This window comes from Octodon degus, unplaced genomic scaffold (assembly GCF_000260255.1).
Source record: "Octodon degus isolate 3935 unplaced genomic scaffold, OctDeg1.0 scaffold00001, whole genome shotgun sequence".
Classification (NCBI taxonomy): Eukaryota; Metazoa; Chordata; class Mammalia; order Rodentia; family Octodontidae; genus Octodon; species Octodon degus.
The window spans coordinates 1,055,611-1,067,481 of NW_004524577.1; the positions used below are offsets into that span (position 1 = coordinate 1,055,611).

General features: G+C 52.4%; 1 protein-coding gene across 5 annotated transcripts in view; it reads left to right on the top strand.

The window, feature by feature from the left end:
- The window catches only part of Eef2k (eukaryotic elongation factor 2 kinase), a 39,570-nt gene extending 31,619 nt beyond the window's left edge, over window positions 1-7,951 (top strand). For 3 of the 5 annotated variants that reach the window (XM_004622876.2, XM_023713420.1, XM_023713472.1), the window contains exons 15-18: window positions 8-196; window positions 771-895; window positions 3,874-4,052; window positions 6,747-7,951. In XM_004622876.2, coding sequence (XP_004622933.1) covers window positions 8-196; window positions 771-895; window positions 3,874-4,052; window positions 6,747-6,856 — 603 coding nt within the window. In that variant the 3' untranslated portion in view covers window positions 6,857-7,951. The other 2 variants (XM_023713554.1, XM_023713516.1) reach the window with 2 other exon arrangements.
- Window positions 7,952-11,871: the final 3,920 nt, after the last annotated feature.

The window sequence follows — 11,871 nt, forward strand, 5'->3', positions numbered from 1 at the left end:
GCGGCAGGTGCACCTGGCCATGGTGCGCTACCATGAGGGCGGCCGCTTCTGTGAGAAGGGCGTGGAGTGGGACCACGAGTCAGCCATCTTCCACCTGGAGCACGCAGCCGACCTGGGCGAGCTGGAGGCCATCGTGGGCCTGGGGCTCATGTGCTGCCAGCTCCCGCACCACATCCTCGCCGATGTCTCTGTGCAGGTGAGGGCTGGCGGGGGTGGGGCAGCAGCTTGGCTGCTCTGTTACTCCCCAGCCTTCCGGGCCTGGGGATGCCTGCCTCCTCCCGGACGGCGTATGGGGGCTCAGATCGGGGCCAGGGGTTCACAGTTAGCTGGAACTGTAGCACTCAGTCAAGCATGGTGCTGCCCTCTGGGAGAGAGGCTGAGGCAGGAGGATGGCATGTTTGAGCAAATGAGTGAGATGCTGTCTCAGAAGAGAAAAAAGATTGTCTGTGATCATGGCATACGCCTGTGACGCTGAGGCGGGAGGGCCACAAGGTCAAGCCCAACTGGACAACGTCATGAGACCCTGTCTAAGAAAGGGGGCTGGGAGGGAAGTCTGGGGGTGCAGCTTACTGCAGAGGCCCTGGGTGTAATCTCTAGCACTACACACACACACACACACACACACACACACACACACACACAATGCAGGATCCCTGTCTCAGAATTTTCAAAATAATTCCAACAGATGGGGAGACGATGGGGGTAAGATCTTGGCTTCCCCTTGACAGTGCTGTGTTCCCCCACCCCCACCCCATGGCCTATATTGGCAGGAGACGGACAAGAATAAAACGAAAGGATTTGACTACTTACTAAAGGCTGCCAAAGCTGGGGACAGACAATCCATGATCCTCGTGGCGCGAGCTTTTGACACCGGTCAGAACCTCAGCCCCAGCAGGTACTGGGGCTGCCACTCAGGCGCAGCTGGTGGGTGACGGGTGGGCCAGCCCTCCCTCGTGTCAAAACAGCTGTGGCTTCCAGTGACCGTAGGCGTGTTAGTTTACCTCCCTGGGCCCAGTGTCTTCATCTGGTGAAGTGGAAATGGTCATAGTCCTGCCTCCAGGGAAGGTGCCGTGACAGGGTTCCCAGAGTCCTCCCGGCACCCGTGAAGCCCATGATAAGTGGAGGCCGTGTTCGCCGGTGTCTGTGAGGATTTCCCTCCAGAGAAACTCGCAAGCTGGTCCCGCACCAGGCTCAGAGGGCTGTTCCTGGCTGCAGGGGAGAAGGTTATCTTGACTGGCGACTCCCCTTTTGTTCTATTCACGTCACATCTCACGCTGAGTGAGCACTCTGCTGTGGTCTAGAGGCTCCTGAAGTGTCCACGCCTTCGTGTATCCACCAGGCTGAGACAGCAGGGCTGGTCCTGTGGTGGGCAGAGAGGAAGGCGGTCCAGCTCCGCTCTGGCTCCTTGACGGGGCCAGAAGACGACTTCGGAAGTCCATGGGCACAGGGTGTTTGGGACACGGAGCTCGTGATGGGGCCTGTGCTTGCCCTCTGCAGCTCCCATGGGACCTGGCTGCCCCGGAGCCTTCTGTGACTTCCAGAAGGGAGGCAGAAGGGTGAGGCGCTAAGTCCCCAGGTTAGGAAGGTCCCTGCTGTGGGACATCAAGAGCTCCTCTCCTTTGCTGAGTCTGGAAGGAAGGTTAGGCCTGTGGCTCTGTCAGGCTTTCGGGCCCAGTGCTGTCACACCGTCCTGATGTGTCCGAGCCTGCGGGGTAACAGCAGTGCTTTGTCCGCTTGGGTGGCATCGTCAGGGTGGGCCTTGCTGTCGCTGGCAGCAGGCCTCATGCCGCCTCCAGTGTGTCTCTGCTCTCCTGCCTCTCAGGAGACTTAGAGCTGCCCTGGCATGGAAGGGAGGTAAAGAAAAGAGTGGGCGTGCAAGCTGGGCGTGGCGGTGCGTGCCTGTGATCCCAGCGCCTGCGAGGCGGGGCAGGAGGCCAGGTCTGCTTGTGTCAGATGAAGTGCAGTGGATGTGGTGCCCGTTGAGCGCCTGCAGAACTGGGGTGGGGAGCCAGGCGCCGAGCATTGGCGTCTGAGGTCTCTGAGCAGTCTAGCTGTGTTTTCTGTTCCTGTCTTTTATCTCCTTTTTATTTGTATTTTAAATGTATGTTGAGTTGTACTTTTAATTTTATTTATAGTGATTGTTTCTTACTGATTTGTCAGCACTCTATATAATAAGGCTGTTAACCCTTAATATGTACTTCCCTTAATTTTTTTTATATCTTTTATTTACTTATTTTTTTGGTGGAACCGGGGATTGAACTCAGGCCTTTGTGCTTGCCAGGGAAGTGCTTATTCCACTGAGCCATCTTTATTTGTGTATTTGGTACAGAGTCTCACTACTCAGACTCCTAGTGATCCTCCTGTCTCAGCCTCCCCAGCATTGGGATTACAGGCATTCAGGAGATTGAACACAGGTCCTTGCACTTGCTAGGCAGGTGCCTAGACCACACAGCTATCCCCCAGCCCTTCCCTTTCAAGGAATTTTTATCAGAGATGCCTACCATAGATAAGGGGCACATATGTCACATGATGACCACTGTTCATTGGGTTTGGGGACGCACTATTTTTGGTCTTTTTTATTGTTTGTTTTTTGAGACAGGGTCCCTTTATGTAGTTCAGGCTGGCGTTGAACTCATTGTATAGCCTGGAACTCATGGTGATCCCCCTGCCTCAGCCTCCCAAGCGCTTGGATCACAGGTATGCACCATCGTGCTCAGCTGACTCACTGGTTTTTGAAAGGTTTTGGTCCTCTCAGAAGTTCTATCTGATGGGGAAGGAGAGGTCGTAGAAAATTCCAAGGCATGGTACCTACCTAACCCTGAGACAATGAGGCAGGAGAAGAGTAGGCCCGTTTCCAGGGAAATTCTCCTTGCCCTTTAGGACTGAGGAGGGTGAAGCTGTCCATTCTGGTCGCTTCTAGTCCAGTGTCACCACCAGAGCTCTTTGGGTGCCTCGCCAATGATTTCCATTTTTAACAAGAAGCTGCCTGAGTCTCATACCCATCGTGTGTATTCATTCACTACTGACTGAGCCCATGCTCCTAGCCAGGCCTTGGGACTGCAGCAGTGAACAGAACTGGCAAGACTGTCATCTTCTTGGCCCTGTGCACAAGTCCCAGGGATTGTCGGAGGGAGGGACGGGAGGGACGTGTGAGCTGAGCCTGGTGTGGATGAGGTAGGGGATATCCGGGGCCAGGGGCCAGTGGGTACAGGGGCGGGGAGCAGGCAGAGCTAGCGAGTGTGTGTGCAACACGACGACCAGGCGCAGGACGGGAGGGCAGAGGCGGGGCAGTGAGGAAGATGGTGTGGGTCGTCCCAGCTGCCGCCGTCCTGCAGTCCAGCACACCATGGCCCTCGCGTCTGCAGCTCGTTCCTGATGCGGGGAAGTAGTTACTCCTGTGGGTTACATCAGCAGACGCAGCCCAGACGTTAGCGCTGAGTGTCTGTTGCCCGAGTGTGGCTTGAACCTGTACCTCCCTTGACAGTTGGCAGCCTGTGTGCTACATAGGGGGAGCTGGAGGGAGAGGGGCCAAGCGATGGAGGGGTGAGACCCAGTCGTGAAGCTGGGGGAGCTGGCGCAGGCCCTGGGCAGAGCAGCCAGGGCTGTGTGGTTGCTGAGAGCCCAGGTGGTTCTGGCGGCCTCTGCAGAGCTGGTCCGCCTCTCCTACCTGCATTGAGAGCAGCGTATGGAGGACCCTGTACTGCTGCTGGTGCCAGCCCAGAGGGTGCAGTGTGCAGTCAAGAAAGGAGTCCTGCAGACCAGAGGCGTGAGAGCCCTAGGCACCAGAGGCCTTGAACCAGAAGGGTGGCCCGCCCTCCGCCACTCCCTGTCACCGTGGTGACGCCCCTCTCTTCCTCTTTTTCCCCTGGCAAGGTGCCGAGACTGGCAGGAGGCATTGCTCTGGTACAGCACGGCCTTGGAGACCACAGACTGCGATGAGGGCGGCGAGTTTGACGGGATGCAGGACGAGCCCCGGCATGCTCTGCTGGCCAGGGAGGCCGAGATGCTGCTGGGGGGCGGCTGCGGCCTGGAGAAGGACCCCCAGCGAGCAGGTGGGGCTGCCACAGGGGAGTGTGATGGGAGGCGTGACAGGGCTTGCCCGAGTTCTCCCTGTAGTGGGACTTGAACCCAGGACCTTCACACTGCGCTCAGTGTCTCTCCCTGTCTGTCTGTCTGTCTCTGTCTCTCTGTCTCTCTGTCTCTTCTCTCTTTCTCTGTCTTCTAAATTTTAACACCAAGTCCTGCGACATTGTCCACTACGTTGCCTCGGCTGGCCTTCCACGTGCAGTCCTCTAAGCCAGAGTGCTGGGATCAAGGTTGTCATCACAACCAACTTAAAAACTATTTTCAAAGCTTGTATCTGCATTGAAAAGATACTTTTCTTGCCATTACTTCCTAAAGAACACAGTGAGGCAAGCCTTCTGCAGAGTGTGTGTTGCATGAACATTATGGGATGTAGAGATGTTGAAAGTGCGTGGTTGGGTGCATGCAGGTTATTTTCAAATACTGCGCTGTTTTGTTTTGGTGCCACGTTGGCTCCTGAAACTCATCCCGCTTGGACCCTATTTGGGGGCCATTCTTTGCATAGAAGAATTGAGCTGCAGCTTTTCTTGTCTTTCTTTCTTTCTTTCTTTTTAATATTTTTGGGGAAGGAAGGGTCTACAGAGTGTTCAGGGTCTCACTACTACATCAGACTCGTAGTGACCTGCCTGTTGACAGGCTCCAAGTGCTGGGATCACAGGTGTGCGCCACCACGCCCGGTCTCAATGGCTGTCTCAGCGCACCCCAGGGCTGGGGGCGGCACGGCAGGCCTGGGAATTGAACACCCAACCCCTGTGTCTGGTTGCAGGTGCTTTAATCCACTGAGCTATTTCGCTGGCCCGAGCTGCAGTTTTTCTTAACATAAAGTTTACCATCTAGCTGGATGTGGTAGTGCACACCTGTAGTCCCAGCACTCATGAGGCTGAAGCAGGAGGATTGTTGAAAGTTCAAGGCCAGCCTAAACTGCATAGCAAGACCCTGCCTCAAAAAGACAAAAAGAAAAATACACATTGCCGTCTTAACGCATGCAGTTTAGAGGACTGAGGTGTTTTCACAGTGGCGCCGCCCAGCAGCACCAAAGAGGCCCTCTTCTGGTCAGCAGTCTCCTGCTCGCCTCCCGCCCCTCGTAATTGCTGCCTTGCTGGCTGTCTCGTAGGCTCTGTGCCATACTTTGTCCATCAGTTGATGGACTAGTTATGTGTATTTTCTCTGTTACACAAATTATTATTCTGCTTGTAGGAATTTAAGACTTAACAAAAATTTGTCTCTATCTTCTGTGTTTCTTTGAGCCAGTCTCACCCTGGTTGGGCTGGCTGGTGCCTCAGCCTCCCAGAGGCTGGGGAGTGCTGGCATGCACCACTGTGCCCGCTAAAATTTTGTGTTAAACCTAAGGCCTCATGTTTGTTGGCAAGTGCTCCGCCCCTGAGCTACGACGCCCCCAGGACCCCAATTTACTTGTGGTCGCTCTAGAGGCTGGGGCGTCCGAGGTGCTGGCCGCTCTGTCGCCAGCAAGCGGCCACCTTCTCCCTGTGTCTTCATGCGACCTGCAGAGTGCTTGCCTTACATGTTCTAGCCCTGATTTCATCCCAACACCCATAAAGAAAAGTTGTTTTTTTAAGAATTAGCCAATAGGGCTGGAGAGATGGCTCAGTGGTCTAAAGCACCTACTTGGAACAAGCTTAGCAAAAGCATCAGGGACCGCGGTGCGATCCCCCAGCACCACATGCCAGCCAGCCCTGCCCCCTGGTGGGCTGAGCTGGCCACACACACACACCACTCTCTCTCTCTCTCTCTCTCACTCTCTCTCTCTCTCTCTCAAGTAAAAAAAAAAAAAAAAAAAAAAGAATTAGCCAATAATGGGGCCAGCCAAATAGCTCAGTGGATTAAAGCACCTGCAAACAGGAACAGGGGCCAGGGGTTCGATCCCCAGGCCTGCTGTGGCAGCCCTGCCCCTGGGGCACGCTGAGAGGCAATGGAGACTGGGCGTGGTGGCGCACGTCTGTAATCCCAGCTCTTGGAAGGCTCTGAACGGTCGGATCACTATGAGACCCCATCTAATAGTGAGACCCTGAACACCCTGTAGATCCTTCCTTAAAATACAGAAAATTAAAAATTAGCCAATAATGAAACAAATCTAGAATTTCCTGTTTGAGATTTCTAAGTCTGGGCGGGAGAGATGGCTCAGTAGAATAAATGCTTGCCTGGAAAGCACAGTGACCTGAGTTCAGTCCTTGGTTCCACCAAAAAAAAAAAAAAAAGATTTCTAAATCCAAAAAGCTGTATAAACCAAAAGTATCTTGCAAGAGTTTTGGTGGCAAAACCTATAACTGAGCTGATACCTAGTCTTTATTCCACGTTCATACATTCCCAGTTCCTTTTGCCAAACTGCCTATCGGTTCTCACTGGCTCAGAATCGCTGCTCATCCCTAAGCCAATCACCGTGGCCACGGACGTGGCTTGCTGTAATTGTCCAAGCCTAAGTCTGGACCAATCAGTCAACGTGGAAAGGAGTGGGGGAGTGCTCTGATTGGTGAAGTGTGATTACGCTCCCTCCCCCAGGTCTTAACTCGCCCCCATTCTCTGGGAGGAGAGAGCCTGGAGTGGTTTGGTTCCTACAGAGATGGCAGGATGCTCTGATGGGAGAGGAGCAGCTGGCAAAGGCCACGGGCACTTACCTCTCTGTGCCCCACTCTGCCCTCTCTTAGGGGACCTGTACACCCAGGCAGCAGAGGCCGCGATGGAAGCCATGAAGGGCCGGCTGGCCAACCGGTACTATGAGAAAGCAGAGGAGGCCTGGGCCTGCGTGGAGGAGTAAGGCCCGGAGAATCCCTGCCAGCGGGTCGGGGCGAAGGGCCAGAAAGGCCGCAGCCTCATTACATTCGGGAGGAGAAAGCATTTTGGGGGTGCTGTAAATCACCTTTTGTATTTCATTTTTGACTCTTGAAAAAATCTTTGCTGCCAGCAGAGATGCTACGGCTGTCACTTCAGACCATATTTGGGGCGGTGGGCTTGATGATGCAGCCTGGTGAGCCCCCAGCTGCAAGTTTCTATCTTGATTTTCTTTCTTGTCGTGAGATGAGAACAAGTACTTTTTGCGCTGGAAGGACAACACTGGGGCGTTGCTCACCAGCTTTCCAGGCTGGACTCACATTTGGGCCCCTGGGAGCCCTAGAGGGGCTAGTTTGTCTCCCGTGGGCGGTGTTTTGGCCTGACAGTACAAAGCCAGCTCCAAGCCTTGGGAGGGTACAGGGCACTCTTGAGTGTGCGATTGTCCAGTACGCGGCCTCTCCACCCCTGGGGAGCGCCTGCGCGCTGGACGTCGTCTCTCTGTACTTCAGTTCCTTCCCACGTGGGGCGCGTGTTCTGGTATACAGCCTAGTTCTAGTTTTGAAGCATGCTTTTTACTGTGGGTTTTGCAGAAGAGGTTTGATTTTCCTGTCACACATGCACTACCTCTAACTCTTGTGTCAGCCCAGGTGCAGGAGGACGCCCAGAGCGCCACATGTCAGGGCGGTGGGCTGGGAGTGTGGGGGCCGTCCTCCCGGCAGACGCACGCTCTGCGCCTTGGGCAGCACCCGCGGGCGACTGCAGCGGCCTGGCCTTCGTGCTCCTCGGCTCTGTCTTCTAAATCGTGAGCCGTAGAATCTGACCTCAGCCCCCGTTCTTGACATTTTCATTCTTGACATTTTCTGCTTGAAACTGTGCTAATTTTCTTTCATTTGCAGCCGGCTGCTTTCAGCAGCAGCCCCTTGAGATTTGTCTAAACAGCTTGAGAAGGCGAGGGCAAGAGCTATAAACACTCATTAATTCCGGCCGTTTCCCCAGGGCCAGGCTATGCTTATCTTTATTCTATGATTTTCTTTTTAAACGGATGTTGGTGTGGTGGAGCACCCCTGTAATCCCAGCACTAGGGAGGCTGAGGCAGGAGAATCACTGAGTTCAAGGCCAGCCTGAACTGCAGAGTGTAACCCTGTCTCAAAAAAAAATTCAGAGGTAATGTTGGTATGATTTAAGTTATTTGAAGTAGCCAAGGAACCAAATTTTTAATGAACCACAAATGCTAGAGCAGCCTCTTTCTTTAAAAATCAAACCCAGGGCCGACCAAATAGCTCAGTGGATTAAAGGGCCTGCAAGCAGGTGTCGGGGCTGGGAGTTTGAACCCCGGCCAGCTGTGCCAGCCCTGCCCCCTGGGGTGCTCTGAGGCAGCAATTGAGACTGGGTGTGGCGGTGCATGCCTGTAATCCCAGCTCTTGGGAGGCTGTAAACAGGCGGATCACTACGTGAGACCCTGAACACCCTGCAGACCCTTACCTAAAATTAAAAAACTAAGAAAGCAGAATACACAAGCCATTCTCTTCATTAAACAGGTCCTTGAGCACTTGCGTACGGAGCTGTGAAGTCAGATTTGTTCAAGCCCTGAGTTTTAAAGTCTGGGGTAGTACAGCCCCCAGGGACAAAACAAGTCAGGTCAAAATCACCCTGAAAGGCCCCTCAGAACACCCAGAAAGGAGTCTTCCCGGTTCGTCTGCGCGGACTCCTCTCAGCCAGTTCTCCTGTACGAGCTGGCTCTAATCACCTTTCTTTTCATCTGCACCACCTGGCTTGGAGCGCATTCTGCCGTCAGGAGGTCGAGACAGCCTGTGCATGCGGCCGCACAAGCGCAGCTTCCTGTGCAGTGCCGAGGCCACATGGAGCCAGGGCTTGCAGGACGCGCGACACTCTTAGCCAGACCCCCGGTCCTCTCAGAGGCAGGTCTTGTCAGACTACCTGGGCTGGCCTTCAACTTGGGGCCACTGCCGTAGCCTCCTGAGCAGCTGGGGTTACAGATGTGCACCACTGCCCGAGGCGGCAAGTGGGGTGCTATAAGTACCCCAGAGAGCAAAGAAGAATCCTGCACAAGGTTGACATCCTTGTGCTTATTCCACCTTCAAAACCCAGTTCTGTGGCTGGAGATACAGCTGCGTGGCACACGTGCCTGCTGGGCTAGTGCAGGATCCTGAGTTCCATTTCTTTCTGTTTGGTCCAGGGTCTCACTTCGCAGCTCTGACTCATAGTGATCCCCCTGTTTTCAGCCTCCCCAGCACGGGAATTACAGGCGTGCACCACCATGCTAGTCTCGGCCAGCTCAGTGCCCCCAGGGGCGGAGCCAGTGCAGCACGTGGTGCCAGGGATCCACGCCTGGTCCCTGTGGTTGCCTAAGCAGCCACTTAGTCCACTGAGCTATCTTGTCGGCCTCCTGAGTTTGATTTCTGATACCAATAAATAAACCCAGTTTTGTGCCTTCTAAAGCAGATCTGGCCGCCTCTTTCTGCAAAGATGAGGCATGCCTAATGATGGTAAAGCAGACCTAGCACATTCTAGCCCAACTCAGGGGACATCAGGACTGTCCCCAAGCATGAGAAGCAGTGCTGATTAGCAGGGCCAGGCTGCTCGGTGCCTTCTCAGCTGGAGACCCCAGGTCTGGCGCTTGGAGGCCCAGCCAGGCCAGGCCTGGAGAGCTGCTGTGGAGGACCCTGGGGAGAGAATCTAAAATGAACCAGACCGTAAGGGCCTGTGCAGTTCCCTGCCAAAGCGTGCCTGAGGCCCCATGTTCAAGTTCGACCCCAGCGCGGTACGTAAGGAAAGAACTCCCTGCTGCAGCACGCAGCACCGCCTGCCGCACCTGCCCGGGGCTCCCCTTCCGCCTGGGCCTGTGCACCCACAGGTTGTTTGCCAAGCAGGTGGGGGCAGGCAGGGAATGAACAGCGTCTGCATGTTCTCTCTGTGCATTTGTGGCTTTTTCTTGTGTTCTGGTCTCTGTGGTAAACGTGTAATCTCCTCCAGGGGACTCTGAGTGGGACCCAGGAAAGTGATTTGAGTTACAGATTTATGTTTGTGTATGTACTGAATTCTGCTTTACCTTTCCAAATAAAATGTTTTTTTTCCTGTCTCATATTTGAATGCCTCCTTGAGGCTGAATACGGGAATCCGGATGGTCGTATTTCTTAAGCAATGGGCAGCTGTGACTCACCTTCACCGAAAGTGTGGGCCCAGTGTAGGCCCATTTGTCATTTTTCAAGAGCTGCTGAAAAAAAAGTTTTGTTTCTATGTGTACTCTCCTGATTTTTTTAACACTTGTAATAAATTCTAATAAAGCCTTCCAGATTTGGCTCCTGTGCTGTCAGTTTGTTCAGATAAAATACACAAACCTCTTTCATTTCTTGATTTCCTCATCCATAAACAAAGAATTATCTTTGTCACTACAAGGCTTTCGGCAGCCTCAGGAAAGATACAAAGTAAAAGTGCTTCTGGGGGGCATTCAACCCCCAAGGAGAGGATGGGACGGGCTTTCCGGGTAGTTCAGGCTGGTTTTGAACTCGCAGCAGTCCCCTTGTCTCAGCCTACCAAGTGCTGGGATTACAGGCATGTGCCGCCATGCTGGCTCAAACTAATATTTTTTTAACTTTAAGAATTCTCAAACCAGGCTGGGTAGCATGTTGCTCTATAAAGCTTCCTTTGGGCCTGGTGTGGTACCCAGAGGAAGCTTGTTCCTGTCTCGTAGTCGAATGCCTCCTGGAGGCTGAATACGGGTATCTTGACGGTCATGTTTCTTAAGAAACGGGCAGCTGTGACTCACCTTCACCGAAAGTATGGGCCCAGCGTAGGGGCACACTCTTGAGGAGACCCCCAGTCTCCCGAGTGCTGGGATGGTAGGACGAGGCCACCCTGGCTGGCTGAACCTTCCTTCGAGAAGTGGCTCCTTGGCTCTGCCTCTCAGGAGCTATTCCTAGGCCCCGCTCCCATTCCCCATTCATTTTCCTCAGTGAATTTTTTTTTACTCTTAGAGTTCATTCTTTGATTTTAGGGAATGTGAACTCGGCATATGGGACCTCTAGCAGGTTGGGGTTCTATTTGTTTCCCCTGTGTCATTGAGAGGTCCTACTCGGGTAATAATCTACGCGGGGAAGGAGACAATACAAATATACTTAGATGAAGTATTGCTCCAGGAGAAGAGAGATGCAGTTAACATACAGGCAGCAAACGTGGTCTGGGGCCAAGCGTGGCAATGTGTGCCTGTAATTGCACACTCGGGGGGCTGTGGCAGGAGGGCTGTTCCGGGGCACTCGGGGCTACGTAGTGAGTTGGGGGCCAGCCCCAATTCTGTATCAAAACCCTTCTGATCATATGGCTGCTGATAAGTTTTGCTACTTATGCAAATGATTACATGATAAACACAACTTAGAACATTTTATTGTTTTATTTTTTCCACTTTATTTTTCCATAATTTTATTGACAGACAAATATCAATGACACAGTTTCAAATCAAATTGGTAGGACAGTTTCAATAATTAACACATTGCATACTCTCTTCCTAGTGGTTATTTGCTGTACAAGATGCAGACATGATATCCTATTTACAAACACTATTACAACAAATCCCTCTTCATTAAGAGAATGTAACTATATATCTATCCTAATCATTTTGAATACATGGATACAAAATGGACATTCATCTGTATCCCCTTTTTTTCATAATTTTATTGATAAACAGCAATGAGACAGTTTCAGATCAAATCTGTAGGACAGTTTCAATAACACACTGCATATATTCTTCTTAGTGGTTAATTGCTGTAAAAGATGCAGACTTGAGATCCTATTTACAAACACCATTAGAACAAATCATTCTATTCATTAAGAGAATGTAATTATATATCTATCCCAACCACTTTGAATACACAGATACAAAATGGACATTCATCTGTATACCCCTTTTTTTCTAAGTTCCGTTATTGAATATTATAGGTGTGTAAACTCAGCAAAATATTCTAAAAGAGTCCAGTAGCCCATAAT